The 26,988-nt window shown below is 36.4% G+C and overlaps 1 protein-coding gene across 2 annotated transcripts in view; it reads left to right on the forward strand.

Moving 5' to 3' along the window:
• Positions 1–9,487: 9,487 nt before the first annotated feature.
• Positions 9,488–26,988, forward strand: part of LOC112953521 (long-chain fatty acid transport protein 6-like) — a 37,320-nt gene continuing 19,819 nt past the window's right edge. The window contains exons 1-4 of one of the 2 annotated variants that reach the window (XM_026046597.1): positions 9,488–10,031; positions 17,040–17,246; positions 19,340–19,498; positions 20,526–20,650. In XM_026046597.1, coding sequence (XP_025902382.1) covers positions 9,551–10,031; positions 17,040–17,246; positions 19,340–19,498; positions 20,526–20,650 — 972 coding nt within the window. In that variant the 5' untranslated portion in view covers positions 9,488–9,550. The remainder of the gene's footprint in view (positions 10,032–17,039; positions 17,247–19,339; positions 19,499–20,525; positions 20,651–26,988) is intronic. The other variant, XM_026046596.1, reaches the window with a different exon arrangement.

The following is a 26,988-nucleotide window of genomic DNA, read 5'->3' on the forward strand; positions in this document are numbered from 1 at the left end:
AATGATTCGGAAGAAATGCCCTATGCATGTGTAGTGAGCAGAAGAAATCTCTGAGCTATTTAAAAGTCCCTACACTACCTAAAATTCTTCTCTTCCCTGGATTACTCCATGATGGATCTCTGCCTTCTAAGAGACTTTTTCCTATATGCTTTGTTTCCAGAAGAAAAAAATATTATGTGATGACAGGGCAAAAGGAGAGTTGAGYATATTTTTGTTTGTTTGTTGTTGTTGTTGTTGTTTTAACATTGAATTCACAGAAACCAGGATTTTATCACACAGTCACAGTTCAGTTATACCACCGTGGCAAAATACTTTTGAAARTGGTGTTGCATATAAAGCACAAGTGATCTCTCTCWMAAAAAAAAATCTATTGACAGATTCAGAAAAGTATTGCTAGTAATCAGTGTGGGAGAGGGGAATATATGCTATATAACCTAACATTAGTAATATCTTGAATGTCATATGAAATTTCTAATGAAACCAGTTCAAGTACAAAATAATGAAAGAACAAATAAGCGATAGATGTTCTCTGGCACGCTGCTTAACTACATGATGGTCACATGAAAGCTGAGAAAACAGAGGCAAGTTGAAAACTATCTTAGGCATGCCTGAAGGCTCAGGAGGCAAACACCCTGTTCCAGTTCTTTGAAAGATAATTCCAACAGCACTTTCACCTAGAAATTCAACTGCATAAAGCCTTCCAAACAGTAGCTATTCAAAACATTAGAGTTAGGGGTGTCTCCTAAAAATAAACTCTGTTTTTCATAACAAGTACCCAAAAAGCAGGAAAGCAACAGAACAACTAAGTATCCAGAGGGCTTCTTAGAGGCAGAATTTGTAGTATTTGCTTACTGCTACAGGTTTTGCTTGGGACCTTCATGTCTTAGAAGTGCTTCTCCTTATACTGACACAGGTCAGTATACACTCCTACATTATCCTATATTACACTCTTATATCTAAGAGTGTAATATATAACTATCCTATATTACACTCTTACATTATCCTATTCCAAGTCAAGTAAGAGCAAATAAAAGGATGTATTGACTCCTCCACCCACCTTCCCCCCGCCAAAAGTGTTCCAATATTAGCCTCTTATTCTAGAACAGTAACTATAAGACAGCCAAAAATGAAAGGGAATGGAATGTATGTTAGGTACCTTGAAATTGCCTAAAGCTCAAGACAATTTTCACTAACAACAAATACTTAAAAGATCAAAACTGGTATGTTATCCTAAAGCAAATCTGTCTTTGTGTTCAGTTTCTTTCTGGTTTTCACCACGCTTTAAAGACTTGGTTTTCTAGCACAACTTACGCTCTTTAGAATACCCTTTAATATTTCTCTATCAATAGGGKTCACATTCAGATTCAAATCTTTATCTCAAGGCTAACTGATTCTTTAGAGATTCTTTTGATCTTTCCCTACAAATAATTATCTGTCTCAAAAGTCAAAAAAGCTAGGATCTCTTCTGCAGATCAGGCACTACTTGCTATATTTAGTGAATTGTGTGGGGAGGAACAAGATAAACACTTTGCCAGAGCCTATTAGTAAAATATGAAAATGTTCCATGTTTTTAATTAATGAATTAATAATTAATTCATATAATTTTTTGATGATAGTGTATTCTGAGGGATCCAAATAAAACAAACTTGTGAGCTTCATTCCATCAGCAGTCAACAAATCTGTTTATGGAGCAAAAGAACCTGAATAGCTTGTTTGTGTGACTGGCTCAGCATTACTACATAATATTCCAGTTATACAGCTTAAGAAACATTGTTTCAAGAAGCATGATAAGAAAATTAAAGTAGTTTTGTGTGGCTGAATTTATTTATATTGCTTAGTTATGAAGAATAAAATAGTTTACCACTGTGGGTATTCATCAGTGAGGTAAATGTGATTCAGAAGGGCTGGTAAATAAAACATTAATGTCCTTGATTATACTTCTGTTCAGAACACACTTGCACTCTTCTATTCTCACATCCATACAGTTACAATAGTATTAGTACGTTCATTCCACAGCAACTTTTAAAGTGGTGTATCATGATACAAATGTTATAAATGTCTGGGAATTAAGAATAAATACTATGATGCCTTTTTCTTTCCAAGTAGACTACTTAAACTAAGAAATTTAATAATAAGGCCCTATAAAGTATGTACACATTTGAGAATAGTCAAAGCATGAATAGACTTGTTATGTGCTAAAAATTATAATGCTACAACAGSCAGAGTCACTACTAAGTCTTTCCACTTTCCCTTTCCATACATTTTCCTTTTACAACAAACTGAGATATAAATTTTGCCTCCATTTTCACTGAATCACAGACTGGTTGAGGTTGGAAAGGACTTCTAGAGACCATCTAGTCCAGCCCCCTGCTCCRGTAGGGACACCCAGAGCACGGGGCACAGGGCGGCATCCAGGTGGGTTTGGAAGATCTCCAGAGAAGGAGACTCCACAGCCTCCCTGGGCARCCTGTGCCAGGGTTCTATCATCCTCACAGGGAAGAAGTTCCTCCTCACATGGAGATGGAACTGCCTGTGTTTTAATTTGTACCCATTATCCCTTGTCATGTCACTGGCCACCATCAAGATGAGTTTGACCCCATCATCTTTACATTCTCCCCTCAGATATTTATATATATCGATAAGATTCCCTCTCAGTCTTCTCTTTTACAGGTTAAACAGACCCAATTCACTCAGTCATTCCTCGTACAAGAGATGTTCCAGTCCCTTAAACATCTTCCAATCATCATTTTGCCAGCTGACCCTGTGTTTCTGCAATTATCTTCTACCCGGGTTCTACGAAAGTTCAGCCTTACAGAATAATATCATCTAATGTATAAATCTGTCTCCCACCCACTTAACCATGAGATTTTTTAGATTTTTTTTTCACACTAATAAAAGGTGCCACTTCCGTCTCTTCTCAAACCCTGTAACTGTAAGGCAGTTGTATTAAATTATGAGCAAGTTGTATTAAATTATGAGCAAGTATTTCATAGTCACCATTAAGTTGTAGCTGGTGTTGTTAAGTTGCTGTTGTTTCAAGAGAAATATTTAGAATGGCCTGTGAGCTTGAAAGATTCTCACTCTATTCCAGCTACATCATCTTATCTGAAAATACTTACCTGTTCAATCTTTGCCTCATGGAAAAGAAATCTTTACAGATATTCCCTTGTAATATGTTACCTTGGACTGTAATATTGGATTCTGTTTTAATCCTGCTTTTGGATTGTGTATCCTTTCTTAGGTCTTGTTTGATCTTCAACTGATATAGCAACTGCAGGGGAAAACCAGGAATGAGTATAAAAAGCTTCAGATTYCAAAGATGCATGCTTTCCGTCATGATCTTATGTAATTCTCACTTAAGACTTGCAGTGCCGAAAAACACTGCGTTTTCTGATGAATCCTAATGAAAAACAACAACAACAGCAAAAAAGATTATGAATCCTTTCTGTTATATTAAAGACATTTTTTCACTTTCTATACTGTTTTTATCATATAGCCAGGATCAATCCATTCTRTGTAAAAGAACTTAAAAGAATTCTTAATGTAGATTTAAATCGCCTTGCATGACTCCATTCTAAGAGCAAGGCTTTCCAAATCTTCAATACACCTTAAATTTTTCCTAAAATAATTTTTGATTGACTAAAAAGCTACATTTCAATGTCTGACAGTAAGCTACATTCCACAGCCTGACAGTCTTTCATCAATCATCTTTAATTTGTGTTTCTATGTCCCTCTGAAATGTAAATATGTTATCGGAAATAGGCAAATACCATAGCACAAAGCTTTGCACATCAACAGATATGCTGTTGAAAATGCAGAGATGAACAAAAAAGTAGGGAAAAGCTGAAAGTAAAATTAAACAGCAGACCATCTTGGTTACCAAACAAAAAATATTTTACTAGGATATATATAATCCTAATAGTACCTATTAAGATGCCATTCACTCCAGATTTGCTTATTTCTTGTTTTGTTTTTTTTTTAACTAGATACAAATAGATACAAATTGTAGTCATTTGAAGACATTTATTTTACTTTACTAGAAAGGCAAATGATTAGTGACATGTAAGCAGATGGAAACTGCATTTGCAAGGAGTATTTTTTTTTACATGAAATTATATATTATGTAATTATCTTCTTAAAGATAGGAAGAAATTCAACAGATCTTCAGAATACTCCAGTGGTGAACAATGTGCAAAGCTATTCCCACACTATGAAGCTGTTGTCTTCCCTCCCTCCATTTCATTCAGTTTTATTTAGKCACAGCTAACAAGAAGAAAAATATTCCATTAAAAAAAATATAATTCCTTTATATTTTGTTATTGGGTCATACCATACTMTTCAGCGTCAATATGTTTTCTGTTGGAGAGAAATTGAGCAGAATAATTATAGCATAATAAATAATTCAGGGCTCAGTGATTTGTCTGTGTTATGTACACAATCAAGAATAAAATACATTCCAGCTCGTTAAATGTTCCAAAAAGCTGATTAATGGGTAAGATACTTATTACACTTTTCACCTCTTATTTAATAGTATAAGGAAATTATTTATTTTAAAGTTCATGATAAAGAGTTAAACATAATGAAGATTTTTGTGCAATATAAGTTTACCACCTACAAGCATGTTATATTGATAATTTTAATTTTACAATTGTGTATATTTTCCAAGGGCTTTATGGAATGCCTACAGTAGCTGATATTCACTTGATATTTTAACATTCTGCATTGAACCAATATGTGCAAAAAACTTAAATGTAAGCTAGCTAATATCAGCAGTGAAGACAATTTTATTGATTTTTATGAGCCTTTCAAAGTTGTACTATTTATGTCAGAAAATATTAATAAATGTACTTTAGGACAAGATGGAACTGTCCTTTAGGTAGAGCCCCAAAAAACAGAATGTGAGATCCAGCTTTCCTAAATATGGGACTGGTTTCAGCCACCTAAACTTGAGCATTTAATGCCAGTTTGGGATCACAGAGTTATGTGAGAAAAGCAGCTGTGACATAAGAACTCAGAAGCTTTTGGGCAGTCACCTGAAGATCAGCTAACTATCTTCAAAGCATCTGTAAGGTTCAGGATGCTGTGCAGCAGTAAGTCTTAGCTGACTTTGGGTGTGTACAATGCCTGTACAGAAGCTTATGCTTCTGTCACAGCAAAGACCACATCRGGACGGTCAAGCAGGTATTTGACCTCACCCTAAATTAGACATCAGCGTTTGGTCAAATAATTCAATAAATTCACTTTAGGATAAGTGATCTTCATTARTTATAATGGAAGCTTAGACTAAGCATACGTCTACATCCACTTAGCTCGCAGATAGAAAGTTAATGTAAGCTAACTGCGGGGAAAACTTACTAAAATATGTCCACCAATCCTTAAAAGCTCAATTTTTCACCATTTCATTTAGCATCATATGTTTGGTGTCTTCTTCATCTGCAGATGAGTAAGCAAACACCAAATCCAAGACTCTGAGAACTCRTTAGGCATACAGAATGGCTAGTAGCCCTCAGATGATATAAATGGTTAAGCTACTCTCACATGGGATTTCTGTGACACAAGCAGAGATCAACTCCAGTTCCAGTATTAGTTTACCTATATTGTGACCGTTCTATTTTATATTGAAATTTACTGTCTCAGCTTCCCTAGCCTGAGACAGAGAGAACTACTGAAAATCGTTTTACCCTACTCAGGTTTTCCCTCATCCTTTGGGGAGAGGAAGTTAATACTCACTTTTTCCAAAGAAAAACTCGGGTAATAAGTACACAGGGCAGAAACAGTTGCGGTGCATAATTGAGAGGAACAGATACAATACAGAGATCATGAAATCACACTTCTTTAAAACAAGCATGTCGGAGTATCAGAGTCGTTATACTGGGATCTGGCTCACCATTTATTTTCTTTGGGACTGGCAGCAATGATAACATCTAAAGTACAAAATTCTTCCTCTCTTTTCTTATGACTAATGTATTTGGCCATGTGCTTGCTAGTCATTAGTCACCTTAACTAATGCAAAGTCTTGCTTACTTGCCTATCTGATTTCTAATTCACAGAATAGTAAAAATATGTCTTTCTCATTCAAGTCCATTCTGCTGTTTCTATTTGTCTTCCTTTAGTGCTCTATCASTTATCTATTGCTTTCTTACTTTCATTTTCACCCACATATCCCAAACTCTTCACAATGTTTTTATTCTCATTTCCTCTGGCTGCTTTTGCAGTGCACCATAGAATGTCTTCTTTTTCTGCCTTCTTCAAGGATAATCATTGCAAATAGAAGTATTTATTCAAATATTTAAACAATTTTAAATGAAAACACTTGCCTAGGAAGTTGCACCTTCCTAAGATATGCAAGTTAAAATCTTTCTCCTGACAGAAAGAGACTGGTCTTGAAGTGATTGAGACCAGCAAAAAAAAAAAAAAAAGAATACTGTTGTATTCCTATAAATTTACACTTCATATACTTTCTGTAAATGTGTGTGATATAGAAAACAGAAGCAGACACTTCTATTGCAGCTTACTCTAATATATCAATATCAATATAAAAATGCCAGCCTATTATCAGACCTATCTGTAATCTAATCTTGCACAGTTTGCTTGACTTTTTTTTCCAATGGATGTGCAGACGGGGTTCATACAATGATGCTTTGTTCATAAAATCAGGCCTCCGTCTGGTTAAGACAGAGAACAGTACTAGAGTCAGCTAGCAACACAGCACAGCTATTTTGGTTCTTCACCCTTCTTTTATGAAACAACAAATTGGCCTAGAGTTAGAAAACTTTACAACAAAATCCATCAATACCAGAATTTTGAGCTAAAGTGACAGAATCCACAGCAGAGCTGAACAAAGCAAAATCACACATATTTTAATACAGTGTGCTTGACTGTGCAATGGAATAAGAGGTCCCAAGAAGGGATTTAGCAATGTTCTTAGGCCTGAAAAGTGTTTTAAGAGGCTACTGCTCACTACTACTCACCTGTTTTTCGGTGCATCTCAGATTGCTTTTCTCTGTTGTTCCATTCTCAGTGCATGCGGGAGCTCGGGCAAGTCAACTCTTAAAAGATATTGGCTTCCAAGACCACAATTAAAAAGTCTTCTCACACCACATTAATAAATGTAATTTATGAATGGGAGTATGAAGTTGAGTTATGGCCTGAGTTAAACACATAGTGATGACATAGCAGATAAGAATGTTTTATACATATTTGAAAATACTCCTGATATTGATGCAACTGATGCAATTGATGTATTTTCAATAGTTTTTACAAAAATCTGAAAAGAAGATCTGCTATTGATAGTTGTAGTAATATTGTTTTAGACAAGAGACTATCTTTGCAAAGTGTTTAACATTTTTGTCAGTATTTTGCTGAAACATATGACCATTTTTASACAGTGCATGACAATTTTAACACCTACATTTTAGATTAATAAGTACCTTAATTTTGGAAAGCTGTTCACATTACAAGATTGAACTGCATTTAACATTACTAAGGTTGTCTTTTTTTCATACATGAAATATTAGTCCAGGCTATTTTTTCATCTTCTCAACTTGACAGACAGTTAAAAAGAAATTATCTCTGTTGGCTTGTAATGGCCTTACTAAAATGTCTGTGAATAGTGAAAATGYTCTTAGAAAATCTATATTATGTAATATAAATAAGTAATTAGAAATTAAATACCWGACTTACATTTTGTATGTTTTTCCATCTTCAGTCCTTCAAATCTTGTTTGTGCAAAAGTCTTGTACCTTCTAAACAAAAATAAAAATCGTCTTCCTTTCTTTTTGACATCATTCAGAACATTCACCTAACAAAAATGTTCACCTCTATACCTTTTATTCCATTTTTTGGTCTTAGTAATTTGAATAAATTTCACATTTTGGGTAATCTGAAATTCACCTTTTAGCTTTCTTAAAATCATCTGAACTATATAAGAAAATCTCAGTATCACTCTAATCACTATTGTTCTTATGTACTTCATAAATCAGTAGAAGCTCATGAAGTTCTTCTTCTAAAGAAATTGCTGATTCCTCTCCAAGGAAAAAGGAATACAAGATGGGACCACTCTTACAAGGGAAAAGGGAAAGAGAGTACTGACAACTCCATAATTCTTGCAAATTAACACATAGAAAAAAAAGACAAAATAAATCACCTTTTAATGCATTTTTTAAATTCCTCTATATTTGAACAAATCAAATCTTTATCTTTCATGTGAACTGTGCAATAGACAGATTCAAGTTTCTATTTTTCCATGTGTTCTTCTGCTCAGTTTCACAGGCACAAAAAGTAAAATCAAGAGTAGTGGGGGCTGGAAAATTGACATCCAGGTAGAATTAAGTCTTCCCCTACAAAGAAAAGTACCTGCTCACATGGTGCACAAGCATTTGCTGACAGGAAAAAAAAAAAAAAAAAAGAAAAAAAAAAGAAAAGAAAAAAAAAAGAAAGGTACCAGAAACTGAGAAACTGTGAGCCATTTTCTGAATTAGGGAGGCAGGATTCTAGAAGGAACCTGCTGACTGATGGATTACATTTCCTGGTCAGGCCTTGCTGTGCTCAGGGTTTCTACTGACTGTTGTGCTAGAGAAGAGGGTTGGCACATTCTTCCAGAGATGGGGTTCCCATAAATCTGCTTATAAAATCCAAGACTCTTGTTTGGAAGAAGTATCCTCTGGGATACAAAGATCTTCATTGTTCAGGGAAAGAAGACAACTTCTGGTGAACACAGAAGATGTGGCAGGCAGGTTTGGTACCCAGAGAAGACAAGCAAAACAAGGGCTGCACGACTGAGCATTCAGATTTAAAAACAAGACCTTTTGAGAATAAGAAAGCTGCAGTATGAGTGTACCTGGACCAATGAGCGGCGTGTTGTTCTGGGTAGCGCYGCAATACTTGTGTGCACTCCAGCCCACATTGGTGCAATATTGGCAACAGGCAAATGTATAATGTGAACAGAGATGGACGAGATGTGGAAAACGAAGGGACAGGTGTTCATAAAGGGACTGCCAGGCCTTAGAAAGTATGGCTGGACTTCAGAAAGTCAAAGTTGTCCAAAAATTCACTTATATTCTGTGCTCGGTGCTTTACGTTTGCCRGAATGTACCCTTTAAATAAGGGATGCAGTAGAGCCAGGTTCTCACATATTTGTAGCCAACATAGGGGCAGAGACGCTGCCCTGGTCAAAACACGAGCCCAGCTCCCCCCACGGGTCCCGGTAGCTCCAGACCCTGCCACGTGCCATGCCAGTCCCCGGGGGCTGCTGCAGCAGGACTGGACGTCCCCGGGGACAGAAGAGCGCGGGGTCACCACCGCCACGGGCAACAGCGGGTGCAGGTGGCTGCGGTGGGCGCCCCTGGACCAAGGGCYGCTCGGGACACGGCCGCCCCACTGCCGCTGCCGCCGCTTGCCCGGGAGCCACCCCGGGGCGGGGTGAAGACGGGGGCTGGAGCCAGCGCCTTCCTGCGCGGCTCCGGGAGCCGCCGCCGCCCGCAGCGGCCCCGCAAGCACAGCCGGAGCGGTGAGGGTCTCGCAGCGGCGCCGGCGCCGTGCCGGGCTCGCCATGCTGCCCGTGTGGGTGTCGGGCGCCGCCGCGGGCATCGTGTCGCTGCACCTGGTGCAGCGGCTGCTCTTCCCCTACTTCTGGGCTGACCTGCGGTACCTGCTGCGGGTGCTGCGGTACGGGCTGCGCGTGGAGGCCTACCAGCGGCGGGGCCGCGTCGTCACCGTGCTCGACAAGTTCGTGCGGCTGGCGCAGCGGCAGCCCCGCAAGGCCTTCTTCATCTACGAGGGCGAGGTGCACACCTACGGCGCCGTGGACCGCAGGAGCAACAGGGTGGCGCAGGTCTTCCTCCGCCACGGCACCCTGCGGAAGGGCGACACGGTGGCCCTGCTCATGGGCAACGAGCCCGACTTCATCCACGTGTGGTTCGGACTGGCCAAGCTGGGCTGCGTGGTGGCTTTCCTCAACTTCAACATCCGCTCCAGGTCGCTCCTGCACTGCCTCAGCAGCTGCGAGCCCAAGATACTGGTGGTAGGAGCAGGTAGAGTATGTGCCTGGCATGTTGCTTCCACAGCTTTTATTGTCATGCCTCTCCAGCTGCCCTACTGGAAACCTGGTTTTCCAGGTGTCCACTGAGGCAAGGGACTGGAAGGGCCACCAGGATATTGTAATGCCCAAGCCCTTTGGGGCCTAAGCCCTTTTTAAAACCGAATCCAGTATAAGCATCCCAAGGGGACATGTATTGAAAGTGCTCTCTAAGAATGTACGTCGCAGGAACACTGCAGTGCCTGAGTGCAGCTTGTTACCAGTGCTTAACCACCTCAACAGTTGCACAATTTGTCCCAGAGGAGATTAAAATCATTTCCCATTCCTAATTTTTTAAATAGCTAATTTTATTCTTATCAAGTCATGTTGTTCTCTCTTTTCCTGCGCTGTATCACCATCCTCTTGTGTGAACAAAACCACCATGAACTAGGAGGCCTAAACTGCAGGTGTGCAATTTTTGTTGCATCGCTGTGCTTGGCAGTGTGATTGTTTTCTGCAGGTTGTCTCTTTAGAGATTTATTGGATAGGCATAGCATGTAAGGGGTTGATTTATAATAACCAACTCAGTGCTGGCATTGGATTATAGAAGTTGCTTTGCTTTGATTGAACAGGCAGTATTAGCGTTCTTTATATTATTTTCCAACGTATCTATTTAAAAAAAAATTGAAAGAATTTTTAAAATCTTGCCCTAGGTATTTTGTACAATGTATATTGCACTAGTTATAGAGATGGATAAAGAAGAACCAGAAGTCCAAAATCTAAATTGGCTTGTAGAGACTTTCAGCATTTATGGTAAAAATTTGTAAGTGAACCTATAATGCTAAAACATCAAACAGAGCCTTTTGAGTTTTTCAGTGGCGGAGGATATTGCAAAAGAATGAACATGATTTCTTGTTCTGCCTCTAAAACTCCTGAGTGGACTCTGCCTTTCTTCTTGTTAACAACTTCTTTTCCTATTCTTATCACAGTGTTTTTTTCCAACATAACACCAGATTTTTGCAATTTCCTTGCATTTGTTCTCTGCTGCTGTAAACATATGCTTTAAGAAAAAAATTRTTTAAGATTCATCCCTAGTAGATTGTTAATTTAATGTTTTTGTACATAGGATAGTATGCTCATTCAGGAACGGTAATTAAAACAAGCTAATGAAGTGAGAGACAACTTCAGTATGGTCACAAAATACATAACAACTTTCTTGAACAGAAGAGTTTTTTTTTTACCTTATAACTTAATAATAAAAATAATCCTGTTTAAAGCACCTAGTAGCTTTTGAATATGTGCTATTCATTCTATTCTTCTGTACTGAAGAACAGAATTTACGTTCAGGCAGTTCTTGTTCCTGGATGATGATTAAGGAGCATTTGGGATCAGATCTTGTATCTAAGAAGAGTCTTTAATAAAATAAGAGTTTAACTACTAAATGAGGAAAGTGAAGCAGGAATTGATCTGATATTTCTCCACTCTTAGTCTAGGAGCTATAGCTGACAGGTACAGCAACTGTGGTGATTTAACACAAGTTTGATTCAAGGACTCCTATTGGGCCACACACTCTTATACTTCTGCCCACTAGAGAAAAACTATCTGCAGACAAATTATATAACAGACACACACACACACACACACACACAAAATAAGCCTTACAGATGTTCTTTTGTGAGGTGGTCATCTTATCTACCCAGATAGTTGAGTTTTAGCTTTGCATTGTTGTTCAGTCTGCAGAGCCTCATGGATTCTTCACAATATTCTTCGGGACTTAAGGTCTTTCTTGTGGTTTTTTTTTTCTTTTTTTTTGTGAAAAAGGTCGAAATTCTACGTATCTTTGATTACTGGCTATCTCATATGGAAAGAGAGTTCCCTCTAAAGGGGTCCAAAATTCTAAGATTTGCAATTCAAGTTTTGTATACTGTCGTGTGGCTGAGGGCTAATTCACCTAAGTCTTCGTATAAGTGTTCATCCATTTATTATCATGTTACATTTTTAGTATGGCTTTTTTAAAAAGTTGCTCAATATTTACAGTATTTAAGACTAAGGATACACAGTCAGAGTTAGTCTAATCAACTGTGTATCCTCAGTCTAAAATATTAAAGGTTAACATCTTTTGGTCAGATGTTTATATATATTCTTTTTGGCTTTTTTTGGTGTTTTTTTTTTTTCAAGGACTTCTGGCTTGTATCATCAGTGGGCATGATCTAAACTTTATATATATGTTATATATATATATATGTATGTACAAAATACGTGTGTGTGTGTGTGTGTGTGTTGCTGTTGTGACATTGCTTACCACAGGAGTTTGGAAAGCCTGAACATGGTGTGCTAAATGGTGTGCAATTTTGCAAATTATTTACCCTTTTTTCAACATCTAGAAACAGATCAAACCACCTTTGTCATAGTTATTCATGAATGGATTCTTCTTTTAGAGTATTTCTTTTTTCTTCCTTTTTTTAAATCAAGTCTCAAGTATATTTCCAGAGTTGATTTAGTAACTCTACTTAATCATATGGAAACAGTAACAAAACCATCTTTTCAGTATTCTGGAGGTCTGTCAACGTAGCTCATAGCCACACAGTAGAAACCAACCCCCTACAATTTTACAATTTACTGTCTGTGCTCAAAAAGACCAGATTTTGTATTAATACTCTTGTCTGTAATAGCAAATTAAACCAGGAACCTACATTCAAATACTCTTAAGATTTGATTTGTGTTGATGGTGACATTCCACTTTCTGGTGATATCCTGGGATAGTTCCCACAGATAGATGTTCACTAAGGAGTCATCTCTGCTCATAATGCTGATGTAACCTCCCTCTGGGTGAGATAATTGCACTTTGTTTCTTCTTTTGGTACACTCTGTGCTTTATTTTTTTTCCCCAAAATGTTTTTGCTTGTTACAAATGGAACACTTTTATCCAAATAGGCAGGGTAGTACTTACGCGTGTATTTTCTTCCACACCTTGTTCAGTCTTTCATGCTGCTTCTTGCAAGATCTTTCTCATTCTGTGGACTTTTCTTTGAACTCTTCAGTTTTGTTTTGTGTCTGCATATTTTTCCATGGCTGTGGTTTGGTAACCCAATCCAATTAATATCATCTTGTTTTCCCTCCAGATCTGACTCCTGTGCTGATCTGACAATTCTGCTATTTTAATTTGTTTTTCTAACAAGATATTGGCATCTTGTAGTGGCCATTAAGTTCGAGGGTTTGGTTTTTGAGTTGGGTGTTCCACAAACTCACTTCATCCACACTTATTGCAAATGAATATTTGAATTTCTGTCAATGTATTATAAAAGCTTGTAGATTTCTCCCTCTGATTTTCTAGTATGAAATGGATATTATTAGAAGTTTTTCCTCTCCCTGGAAATATTCTTTCAATTCACATTCAGTGCTTACTTGCTTACTTTTCTTCTCTTACAAACACAGGCTTAATAAATAATGCAAATTCAAAGGACTTGATTTACCAATATTTCACTTTTCTGTTCTTCTTTCTTTCTAGTATTTTCATATTCTCATTTGGCTGTATGATAGAGACAGTTTTTGTGTTGTCCTCTTTCAGTTAGCTGCAGTATTCACAGAGCATTTCAATTGCTTTGGAATTTTTAGCACTTGTTTTAATTTCTAGTGTAATATTTTCACTCTTCCATTCCTTGGAACATCATCTGTCATTCCCTCCCCCTCTCTGTGTTCTGGGGAATGTTTGTTGAAAGGGATCCAAAAGCTAGAGTTTAAAATTGCATCTCTAATAAAACAGCAGTTAAACAGCAGGTAAGTAAATGAGAAATTTGTGAAAGAGAAGGAAGAGGTGGTATGCCTTCTTTACATCAATTGAAACAGTCTGACCTACTTAAAGGATGTTTATCCTTACTATTTTTGTTACCAATTCTTTCTCATTTTATTCATTATGAAACTACTTGATAAACTGTGGATAAGATCCTGCCTAGCAGAAGCTTTTAACTTGTGAAGACTTTGCATCCTTCCTAGAGATTATTTCAAGTCACTGGAGTCTTGCTTGAACAAGAAAGCATGCTTTATTTTTTAAGCAATAGTTGTGGGAAAGCCTTGACTATTGAACAGTATTTATAATCCCACCAGAGAAGTCCAAGTGGAATTTTCTACTGTGATTATCCTGTGAGAGGAGTTCATTTTTTAGCTGGACATCTCAGGTTGCCATCAGGACCCCTGATTCGGGGTTCAGCAGCAAGTTTGTATTACTAAACTCCATATGTCTGGTTTACATCAGCCCTCACAGCAAAGGGAGTGCATGGAAAATCTCCCAGCTGTTCAAAGTATAGCATTTTGCTGGCCAGGATTCCCTACTCTTCCTTCTGGACTAAGAAAATCATGGTTGCTTTCTGCCACTGCTCGGTATGGTCAGAACTTTTCATTGCAAGATCTCCAAGACAGGATTAATGCTGCCAGGAGTGAGGTTCATCCAGAAGGGGGTTTGCATCCTGGAGAAAGAAAGTAAACAGAATCTTTTTGGTGTTTGTGATTTAGGATCATATGGCATGCTATACAGTTAGCTAGATCACTGTTCATTTGGTAGTCACTGATTGTATGAAAAGTGAATGGATGAAAGCTGTTAGGATTTTGCCAAAGACATACAGGGCAAGRGAACAGCATAAGATCTGCAAAGGAAACTACTTTATTTGACACTCTCTCTCTCAAATCCCTTGCTGGTTTCTCTTCTAGACAGTAACTCTATCATAGATATCCTTTGACTGAAAAMCAGTGCCAACAGTCTGAGATTCCCTGGCCTGCTGTTTTTTACTGTCTTCAGTGGCTTCCATGGCATTTCAGGCTACCACAGTGATTCTGAGCCACACCTGAGTTGTAAAGACTTTTGTTATTATTTTTTATGTTGTTATTGGAAAAAAAAAAGGGGGGGGGGCTCAGAGGACTGACACTGGAAAATCGGGTGCAGATACCAATTATTTTCTGATGCCAGACAGTGTGGGAAAGAGCTTAGACTTGCCATAGCTTACTGAGCATATCAGCCAGGGTACACACCAGATTTGTTTAAGAACCATTTCATACTTTTTCTTTTTTTTTCTGAGTAACTTTCAGTGCAGTACAAGTTGATCTCATAATCTGATTTATTTCTTTCATCAGTGTAGAACTGTGTCTGCTTGCCAATGGGCTGCATTGTTTCTTTGTTYGAAAATAATATAAAAAGCCTCTGTGCAACTTGAAGCCCAGGACGGTAGTTTAAGAACCAAAACATATTTTGTCTGCTTTCTCAAAAGATGTAACTCACTTCTATGTATTCATATGAATTTAATGCAATGTACTATTTCACCAACAATTTGTTAAAAAAATTAAATTCTTGCCTTTAAAGAATTTTAAAAGATCTGGAAAAGTATCTTCATTTTCAGCAATTAAATTTAAAAAGAAATATTTTAAGTAGAAGCCAACTAATCAGAAAATGGCGAATATTCATATACAAAAACAATGTAAACAGTACAGAGAATAGTTCGTTAGCTTGGCAAATTTAAGATAAATAATGATTTCATCCAAAACAAATACATCAAAACCTGATTGTAATTTAATTGTTTAAAAGGCAAACAAGTACCCAAGATAAAATCAAAGTATCCAGACTGCTTTACTATAAGGTGACGTACCATCTAGTCTAGAAATTATTGAATTATAGCTTCTCCATATATTGGAGAACACATGGACAGGGCCTATATAAAAACCAACAAGCTTTTTACACTATCTTTTACAGAAATTCCTTGTTCATGGAACAGCACATTAGTTTGATTTCATTAGACTTATTCTGTAAGTGTGATAAGAAATCTTCTAGGAAGATTTGGATTGGATCTAGGAAGATGTGGAAGTTTTTTTATTAGTATGTATCTTTGAGAAAAGAACTTGGAATTGAAGTCAAGAGTTCAAATGATGGCTCTGGCAATGCCTCATTATGAGGTTCTAGGCAATTCTTCAGCTTTGTTTTTCCATCTGTAAAAACTGAGATAATAACTTACATTTACACCCACAGGGCTATTTACAAGATTAATTACATAGGCTGTGATCCAGCAAAGTACTTAAGTATAAATGTATCTTTAAGTATATGAATAGTTCTATTAACAACTATATGAGTATTCCTATTCTTGAGAATTTTGCTGGATGAGTTCTTTTGACAGTGCAGGGTTCTGAGAATATGACAGATTGTAGAATTGTTAAAAAATATACGAATACCAAATGCATTACTTAGGAATTGGTCTCTGTTCATATATTTTCTTATTTTTTATTCTGGGACTCTCTCATTTTTTCTTTCCAGGTTATTTATGCTACTGTTTTTTTAATATAAAATTGAATTTATATTTCTTTTCAGGAAATATATATTTCTTTTCAGAAACATATAGTAGAAGGAATGGCTTTCTGTGAATGTACATGTGAATCTAAGAAAATAAAAATTTCAAAGGTAGCTAAAATAATATTTGCTGAAGTATCTAAAACATTTAAGGACCAACATATGTACTCACATATTTTTTCAGAAGCACATGCCTGAACCGTATTTTTATTCTTGAAAATTCAGGTACCTGTATATATGATAGTGTRGATTTTTTTCTCTTGTTAAATGAGTCACTTCTCTGCTTTTAGAAAAAAAAAAATCCTGTTTGCTACTTGGTGCTGCTGACGACATTCAAGGAAACCTGCATTACARTTACCAGCTATATATACATTTGCCTTGCATCATGAGCTGATTTCTTGATCAGTTAATTGAAATTGAAGCTTARCTACCACATTTAGGTCTTAGAAATGGCCCAATATTATCCAAAATGAGATGGGTACCAGAAGAAAGCACTTGGGAAACAACAGTATTTGTGCCAAATCAAACACTATTTTCAATGWATTTCCATTCCAGTTCATCACTATTTCATTGTATTAAGTTATGGCCATTATTCTTCTTTCTATTATAAAACTAAAAATGGCAGGGAAAAATACTTCATGTGAATTTAGTTTTGTGAAGATGTAAAGTAAATAACATTATTTTATGTTGAATTTCAAGATCTGGTTGGGACTCTAGAAGAAATCCTTCCTGACCTTCCGAAAGATGTTGGTGTTTGGATAATGACCAAAGACTCTTCTTTGCCAAGTGTACATACCCTTTTAGACAAAATAGAGGCTGCATCTGAAGACTCTGTTCCAGCTGATCGACGCTCTGCAAACAACCTCAAGTCATCTGCTCTCTACATATTTACATCAGGAACAACAGGTAGAGGTCTTCAAAAGAGTCACTATTTTCCTAAAACTTTCTCCTGAAGCTGCTGCTGCTGCTTCTTCTTTTTTTTTTTTAAGCTGTAGTGAATACCTGTGTAATTTCATATACAGAGGCATTATATTTGGAAATAAGCATGCCTATTATATTTGCCAAATTGTGCAAATTGTGCAAATACTCTGAAGCTCTTCTTATTTAACAGATAAGGTTGTTTTAAAATGCTTTGAATATTCTGCTGGTTTTCAACTGTGATAATACTATTTTGTGATCACAAAATACAATACTATCTACAGTAACTATTGTGTATCTCAAACATTAGAGCTGTTATTATATGCAGAATATTAGAAAGCCAGTTTAGAATAGGCAAGTATACAGTTTGTTATTCTTCATTGTATTCAGGTCACTGCAGGGACAGAAAATAGRATTACATTATTAGCTTTTTATTTTAGAAACCGATGGCAGAATTTATTACCAATGCTCCAGCAGCAAAGAAGCTAAGACTTTTTTAAAACTGGTTACTGACATGTAGAGCAACATGATGTTGTTAAGATAAGCAGATTGGCATTCTCATTCAGATGAACACTGTGGTGCAGTTTAGCCATAAGAAGATTTAAAATCGAGATATGTTTTTAGCTTTGATCACCTGCACAAATAACTGTGTATTTTAGATTCTGGGAAATAATTTGGGAAATGAAAGTAAGGTCTATAATAATAATAATAATAATAATAATAATAATAAAATAAAAGCTATAAATGTCATTCAGAGCTCAGGCTTGAAATATTCCTAATGTAACTCTTGCACTTGCTGGTAAAAGGAGTTCTAGCTTAATATTATTATAGCATTTTCCAGGGAAGCTGCAGTCTTACAATTTCATTCACAATCACTGTGGAAGGGCTTTCTGAGTTTTTGTCATACATGATTTTACATATTTTTGAATGATTGTCTAACTTTAATTTACATCACATTTCTTATGTCTGCTGTGTAATTAGAAAGAGTTGTTTAGTCTGAAGACTATGAAATATGWAGTTTTAATCTAAAGTAATTCAGCATTTCTGATAATGCAGTAACATAATGCTGCTCATAAAATTAATTATCAGTAAACTTCATTAAAAGAAACTATTCTCTTGCAAAGCGTAACAGTAGCTAGCAGTTTTTAAAGACAGAAGAAAAAAGCCAGATCTTCTCTACAAGACCTCTTGCTGAAGTGCTTCGTTGACAGCATATGCCTATTTCTTCTGATCAGTACAATAGGTTCTATTTCATTACATTTCTTAAAGAAAAGGTAAAGGTTCCCTGTGTTCCTCATCAGGAYCAAGCCTGGATTTTGTGCATGTGTGTGTACATGTGTAGAACAGATAGGAATAAAGAATACTTCTCCTACTCCAAATAATGATACCAGCGACTAGCCTGAGGAGAGCTCTTGGCTCTGGAATGTGAGTCTTCATGTCACTGAACAGAAATTCCAGATCTGATGGATCTTGCCGAGAAGAGCCTAATTAGAATGAACTCTCAGCCTTTTATTTTGCTGAAAATATTTAATTCTGCATAGCCTTCACAATGTTCTAAGTTAAACAGCTTCGTGGAACACCCTTTTAGATAGCCAGCCACTAACTGATCAGACAGCCACTGATATAGATCCATACATTCCTCAGGTATATTACACTTACCTGCTGTGCTTCTTGCCTAGAATGACACTTCTTGTTAAAGAAGTCCCTGTGTACCCTAAATGCCTTTTGCTCTTTACTGATTCTGTGTAATTTTATAGTACTGTATCCCTCAAGTTTCCTCATGTTTCTGCCTATCTGAATTGTCTTGACATCTGATTAAGTGACTAACACATGGTTAGAAAATGGCTTGTTTATCTTTATATATATAAAGAATGAACACACAGAGTGCTTTGCTAGGCACCCAATTGACTGTTTAGATAAATGACTAGGTGAAAATTTGACTATGAAAGAAACTATTTATTCTGTTGTATAACAGAATATAGACCTTCCAGAGACAGAGGAAAAAAAGGAGGGGGGGGGGGGGAATTTTAACTTCTCCTTAACAGATGCTTTGTATCTGTGCTTTTGTGTTTTTATTATAGGTCTTCCAAAGGCTGCATTCATCAGCCACATGCAAGTTCTCAAAGGATCTGCTGGTCTGTGGGCTTTTGGTGCTACTCCAGAAGACATTATTTACATTACTCTGCCTCTTTATCACAGTGCAGCATCTCTCCTTGGCATTGGTGGATGCATCGAATTAGGTAGAGCTTATTTAATTTAGTTGTATTGTTAATGGAGAATTCATTATTAAAACAAAACTATTAGAACATGTTTGGCTTCAATGCCATTAGGGGAACTTTTACTATGCCTAAACTGAATGGCTTGTTTTTGGTTTTTTTTTTTTTTTTTTTTTATGGTTCGGTATTTTGGGGATAGAGGTGGATATTGGAAAGGGATTACTTATGCTTTCTTCTCTTTATTTTCTTTTATATTTGGGAAAAAGTATAGGCCAATAAGTAATATTTTGATAGTGTTTATAGCAAATTAGACTACTGGAATGGGGTTAACATGTGCTTAGGTGTACCGAAAAAGGCTGAAAAATACATAGTAAGTATACTTACTCTCTCTCTCTCTCTCTCTCTCTTTCTCTCTCTCTCTCTCTCTCTCTCTCTATATATATATATACAATGTTTTGTGTTTTATTGTCATTTGTTATCATTATTATCATTACATTGAAGTTGTATTCAATTTTTGGCATGGGCTATAAGTATTTTACTGAGACAATGTGACTGTCCTCAATGAATCTCTTAGTATAAATTTATTYGCAGTTTAATGACAGACATTTCCTGTTTTCTGAAGCATCAAGACAGAGATAGGGAAAAGATCAGATATATGGGATTATGGATTAATTCTACCTCAATTTACATGAATGAATGCATTTTTTTTCCTTAAAAATGAGGTTTCAGTGAGTATGAAATTACTTGCTAATTCAGGCTGATTATGCTGATTATTTCTGAGTATTTTTGGACAAATCTACAACACCAGCAAAAGGAAGATATCCTCTTCATTTTACCCATGTCTGTTAGTTAGAAAGAGATCAGGTTCRTGTTCTTTTTTTGTGGAAACACATCCTCTGATAAGAGATATTACCTATGAAATCACTTGASTGTCTGAATGGGGATGGTTTCAGTTCCTCTCCTGTTTTGTTCTATAGAAATAATGAACCTATCTTGCTAAGCTGCCATACAGAGAAAGTGGCTTATGTCGTATTCTGCTGTTTCCATAAAGGTGCAACTTGTGTGTTAAGAAAGAAGTTCTCAGCTAGTCAGTTCTGGAATGACTGCAGAAAGTACAACGTGACTGTCATCCAGTACATTGGAGAACTTTGCCGTTACCTTTGCAACCAACCCGTGGTAAGGAGAATCAAAATGACGGCTACCTAGCTGTTAGTTCTTTGTACACTTATTGTTCTTGCAGTATTTATCATGAAAGGGAAGTAAAACTACACTCAAATTGTCCCTCAGTTGTGTGAGGTACCTCAGCTGGTTGTTTGTGGACTGTAAAAATCAAATGATTGGAATCAGGAAAAACAAAATACTGAAGGAGAAGATATACAGAAGGCCTGCAGATCGAATCAGTATGATTTGGTGGAAAGAAATATTKTTTCAAGTTTCATAATTTGAGTACAGAACACTTGGATTACTGAAAAAATGCCTTTTCATATTTGTCAAAACTTTGCTTCTTGGCACAAAAAYGAGTAGGAACTCTCAAGCTTTGTAAGTTTTGTTTTAACACTATTTTTGCTTGTCAGACATACGAGAATTTAAGATCGTATTTTAGACCATATTTTACAATTTTGAAAAAGTTTGGTGCAGGTCAGCAAATCAGAAGTAAATGCTAATTTTCCCAATTAGAAAGCTTTTCCAGACAGCAAAGGTAGTTTTGTTAAAATGCTCTTCCTGCCTGAATCTGTTAGTCCTAACTTCAAAGTACTTTTTTGCTATCACTCTCCTCAGTGTTGTCTGTCTGCAGTGTATCAAAAACTGTATATAGAAAAACTGTTGAAAATCATTATTAATAACTGTAACTGTAACAGTTAACTGTATTAATTCACAGTCTGACTATTTTATGGCATGTTCTCATATCRTCCCACTGGAGTAGAGGGAGGCTGAGATGTTTTGGCTGTGAAATACCCAGAATTTGAAAGAATTAGTTCCAGACTTAGTATAAAATAATATTACTGGAATTGATTAAAGTCAGAATCTTTTGCATAGCAAATTGTTCCCACAATTAACATTTTAACAGCTAACCATTGTGCTTGRTTTAACAGGGCTATAAATGAATTTGAAAGAAAATATTCTTAACGAGTAGCAACTAAAATTTAGCATGTTAATGCTGGTGGCTGCTGTTCTATCCATTTGATCCAGGTTATACTGTCGTGTTTCAATAACAAGCACCAAATAGGAAATCATGGATTATTCTAGTAAAGCATTTTAATGCTTTTATACAGTATATTATGTTCACAAACACTTTTCATTTCTAATGCAGTTATTATACATTATATATATTATATATATATATTATACATTAAAGCAAAAAGAAATGTATCCTCTTTTAATTTAACACATTGTTTAAGAAAAAAACTAAAGATATTTGTGAAAATGCWTGGAAGTTGAGTGCATTACGCCTCATATCTCCTTGAAAAGTCTCCCTTTACCTCTATAAATTATCGTAATTTCATTTTGGATTTCAAATATATAAGCAGAGGATTATTTCCTGTTCAATGAATTTTATTCAAATGACTCCTGTTACAGGAAATAACAATGACAATAATTCAAATTAATGAAACTGAAAATTCTCTTCTAAGTCTCATTTTATGATTTTCTAGAATATTAACTTCTTACTTCAGCAGGATTTAATTAGTTCCAAAAGAATATTTTCCAATGGAATAAAAAGTTGGATTTATGTCACAAGCTGCAAACCAAAGAAGTTAATAGAAAAGCTTGGTGATCAGAAGACACTGTATTTTTTTTTGCTCCTGAAAATTTTAAGTAGTGTGAATAGAATTATAAAAGTGCAGAGGTAGGCTCAAAATACTTATACATTTATCTATATCTGCCTTCCATCAAAGAGAATATTTCTGGATTAAAAAGCATTACTACCATATCTAATGTCCCAATGAATACCACTGCTTGYGATGTGAATTCAAAATAGCGACAGTTCATATATATAAAAACAATCTCTTTTCTTTTTTTTTAAATATAAGTATGTAAATAAGAAGTATTTGAAAAAGTCARGCTCAAAACTTTGAGGTCCAGCTTGGTCATATTTCTTCATTGTAAGATAACACGATTTCCCCATAGCCCTATCTCTTTTATAGAGTATTTCCCAGTTTCTGCTGTTTGTAGTCTCAGATATTAATTGTTCCTTTTTTATGTCCTGTAATTGTAAAGCTAGAGCATGGCATTCTGCATTATACTATCTTATCCTGTTTAGCATCTTATTCTAAAATTAATATATGTCATTTTGTAACACTAAGTTTTTTTCCAGCTCCTTCCAAAACATATTAAAGTTAAAGGAGTTTTAACTCTTGCAAATAATGTTAGTTGTGCCATTATTAAATAACCTTCCTATTTGTTAATAGGAGACCTGTGAGACAGTTAATAAGTTGGCCTGTGAGACTGGCGAATAGCCTGTGAGGCTGCTTTTCTGCCTTATTTTGCTATCCAATTAAAGAGAAACTTAATGTTCCCTCCTGAAAAAAACACAAACAAACCAAACAGTCCCTCTCTCTCCTGCTCTTTTATAAAGTGAATCCTTTTCAAAGCTAATTAGATTGCTAGATTAGAAAGACCTAATGAAAAATAGTGACTATCATATTAGAAGAGAAAGAATATTACAGAAATAAGTGGAAGGATTCTAAATATATTGTGTAATCCAGTATTATTTTTAAGTAAGTGAAATTATTTGTTAACTTATTATCTGCTTTTAAGTGTCATTAATTTTAGAAGTAATACATATACAGTCAGTGTGCAAAACATCTGGCTAAGATGTGTTTTTAAATTGTACCAGGTGGTTGAGTAAAATCTACTGTGTGGGCTGAAGACACCGTGTGGGCTGAAGGGGCAGTGTTCTCAAAGTTAGGGTTCTGTAAAGCCCTTCTAATGAGCRTATTTTAAAATCAAAGTAATTTCCTGAAGTGCTTTATTTGGGTTTTTTTTTTAAAGCTAACACTAAGTTTGAATTATACCGTGTATTTGCAAAGAGTTTACAATGGGCTTCGAAACAGAAAAAGATGTAATAGATGAAGTGATTTTTCCTCTCCTGCTTATTCACACACTCTATCACAAAAGGCCATTTAGTTCTTTTCCAAAATACCTTTTTCTCTGTCACCTGCCAGTTCCCCGGCACATCTGTCCTATCCCACGTGGACAGAAAACAGCGCGTAAGATTCACCAGGCAGCTCTGTGGCTGGGGCATCCACACGGGAGCTCTCACTGAGCTCTCTCTCACAGGAGGTTGCTGCCATCACACTTCTCATTTAACACCCTGCGGACAGAGCTCTTGTCAGTTCTCCCTGGCAGGATAYAGATGCTCTTCTTCCTCTTAGCCTTCCTGCCTTCCTTGTTAGTTCTGTTTCGTTTGATCTTTCAGCCTTCTGCTSGCGTCTGCAACAGCTCTCCAAGGCTCCTTTGCAGTGGAGTTTTTCTGCAATCTGCTTTACATCCAGTTTGTTTTAGTAACAAACGTGTGGCCTGGAAAGAGTCACTCATTAGACAAAGGAGCCTTGTCAGCAGCAATAAGCAATACTCACCCCATGCTTTATTTTCCACACGCACAAAAATGCTGAAGGGTGTGATYGGTGCAGCTTTTGATGGGCAGCTAAACAAGGGAGTAGCCCCATGGCTTCCTCTCTCCAGACTCTTTCTTTTCCCTTTCTTTCCATCTCAATGAAAGTAGGAAATGTGTCAGTAGCTAAAAAGTGGCCAAGGACTTTAGCAGAGATCCGTTTCCCCTTTAAGTGAAGGCCTTCAAAGTAGTTTTATTTGTGAATATACTTACAGGTTTACAACATATTTAACATCGAATGTATTCCTGATGCACTTAATAATGTATTATCAAGCTAATAAAATATCTCTGGAAAATTTTGGGAAGATATGCATGCTAGTATGCAGTTACCTGTTTATGCTTTTTAGTAAAGGAGACCTGTATACTGAAACAGTATACAGACTTAGAAACTGGCTTTCTAGATCATTGCATCCTATCTACCACTCTCTCTCTCGTAACTTGTTTTAAGTTATGGCATCAGTTGTACGATCTGTAATCCCTTGTGTGAACTTGGTAAGGTCTACATTAAAATTAAATCTTGCTGATACTGAAAATCTATTTCACGAGCCATTAAATGATTGCTTAGAAATATTTCAAAGCAAAGAGATTGCTCTTTGAATATCTGTCCTGCTGTTTCTCCATTTGATATTTAGTAGGTGTTATTTTTTGGCAYCAGTAACATTTTCTATTTCCTTGGGGTTACTTCCAGTGTTTGAAAGCATTCACACCAACTTTCAGAATTTATTTTGTTAAACTGAAATTAGTTAATCTCTCTAGTAGATTCAGTTAAATAAGGTTCCTTTGGATGGGATTAAGCTATCTAAAGTGTCTCTAGAAAAGATGCTTTAGGATTTATTTTATTAAAACTCTTAGAACAATAGTGAGTTAAAAGAGGAAAACAAGGAAACTCATGTTGCTGGGATCTGCAAAGTTGCTCAAGTGTTGCAGGAAGAGTGAAASACCAGGGCAAATACCAGGGCCGCCAGCAAGCTCTGTCTTCTACAAGAAGCTCATTTCTCTGAAGAAAGGGAGTTTGATGGAGTGAGTGAACAACAGAAAAATGAGTCAGCAGGCACCCCTCTACCGTGCAGCAGTTACTTGCTAATTCATTTTATTACCTGTTAGAGACATGTTTTTGCTCAATTTATATTCAATACTAGATATTGCTCTCTCTCCTACCGCTAAGAGCTGTAGTGGAAACTTTAACAGGGCCTTAGCAAGTTTTAGCATTAACAATTTACTGAATACTCCAAATGAGATCTTCCCAACCCGCCTGGATGCTCTGGGTGTCCCTGCTGGAGCAGGGGGTTGRGCTGGATGGTCTCTAGAGGCCCCTTCCAACCTCAGCCCCTCAGTGGCTCTGTGGTTCTGTGCCACAGCTGCACCACACCAAGGCAGTCGCTGTACAGACACCGACAGCTCTGCCTTCCAGCACAGTCTCTCTATGACCTTACAGTCTTAATTATCTCTGGGTGTGAATTTTGCAATTAGTTTATTCTTCTGATAATCTGAGCTTTTTCAGTTTGTGACGGGTTGGTGACCAGGAGTAAAGTACGAAAGTACTAAGCAAACCGTTCTTAGTCCAAGTTATYACTGATTTACCAAGGTATGAACAATGCCCCAAAAGAAATTGTAAGCCATCTTAGTAATAAGTGTTAATGGAGTTTGATAAAACACATATAGACTTCTAAACTAAGAATGTCTTCAGCACAATTCATGAAAAGCCAAGAAACAGACCWGCAGATTGAAGTGTGTATTTTTACCCCAAATTGTATTGTATTTTGTATTTAAATCGTATTTTTTCCCCGAGTAGATCTAATAGAAGATCAACTCATACAATTTGATCTAATAAAAAACCAATGGTGTGACTAGAAAACTTAGCCCATGTGACAGCCTTAAACTGCCATGTCCTAAACTACCTTAAACAGCATTTATGACAAAAAAAAATAAAAAAATAAAATAAAATCCTGTCCATTTTGCCTACTGCATTTCTGATATATAAGTCTAATGGACTRATTTTCCTTGGTCACTGTCCACAGGATAATTATGTGTCTGTTATGATTCTTCTTACCAATAACCTTTATATTCTTGAAAAAATATCTGCTGTAATATTCCCTTTCCTTAGGGAGCATGAGTTTTCTAAATCCAAACCAGCATTAAAGACTAGTTAATAAGTCAGCTAGTAATTCTTACATGGTGTCTCAAGGTTTTCTAAGTCTTTAAGAGGTCAGAGGACTTTCCAAATTCTCTACCTTCCAGTTTGCTTTTCTCTGTATTCATCTTTCTGGCTTGAACTACTGCAATCAGGCAGAAAAAGGCCCAATATTGAGACCACGAAATTGCATTCATACTTCTACAGACCGTAGCTTCAGATTGTTCTCGGGATGCTTATGAGAGCAGGGAATATTCTGCAGCTGCTATAAATCTAGGGACTGATTTTTAGAAAGTTTTGTGTGTTATTTTCACTTGTAGCCTCCTGGGACAATCAACAAAAATACAAGGATATACTTTTCATTTCTGGGTGATTAAAGTTGATTAAAAGTGATTTTTTGTACGTTAGTAAATAGTCACTAAAGTAATAAAAATATAGCTAAAGAAAGCATTTTTTATTAGAATATCTAAAGGAAGAATCTTTTTATTAGAATCTAATCCTATTAGATTATCAGATTCATTAATGAAAAGGTGATAAGAGTGAGCAATGCTGTACAGCAAACAACCAGTTCCTGAATTAGAAGTGATCAGTTCCGTTTTACATTAAATCTGGAATTCATGTTTCTTTCTTTCCTGACTTTTCAATACCCTTCATGTTTTCCTTCCCTTTCCCCATCCCTTTCCTTTCCTTTCCTTTCCTTTCCTTTCCTTTCCTTTCCTTTCCTTTCCTTTCCTTTCCTTTCCTTTCCTTTCCTTTCCTTTCCTTTCCTTT

Source organism: Nothoprocta perdicaria, unplaced genomic scaffold (genome assembly GCF_003342845.1).
Source record: "Nothoprocta perdicaria isolate Ctin4 unplaced genomic scaffold, notPer1 scaffold_45, whole genome shotgun sequence".
Lineage (NCBI taxonomy): Eukaryota > Metazoa > Chordata > Aves > Tinamiformes > Tinamidae > Nothoprocta > Nothoprocta perdicaria.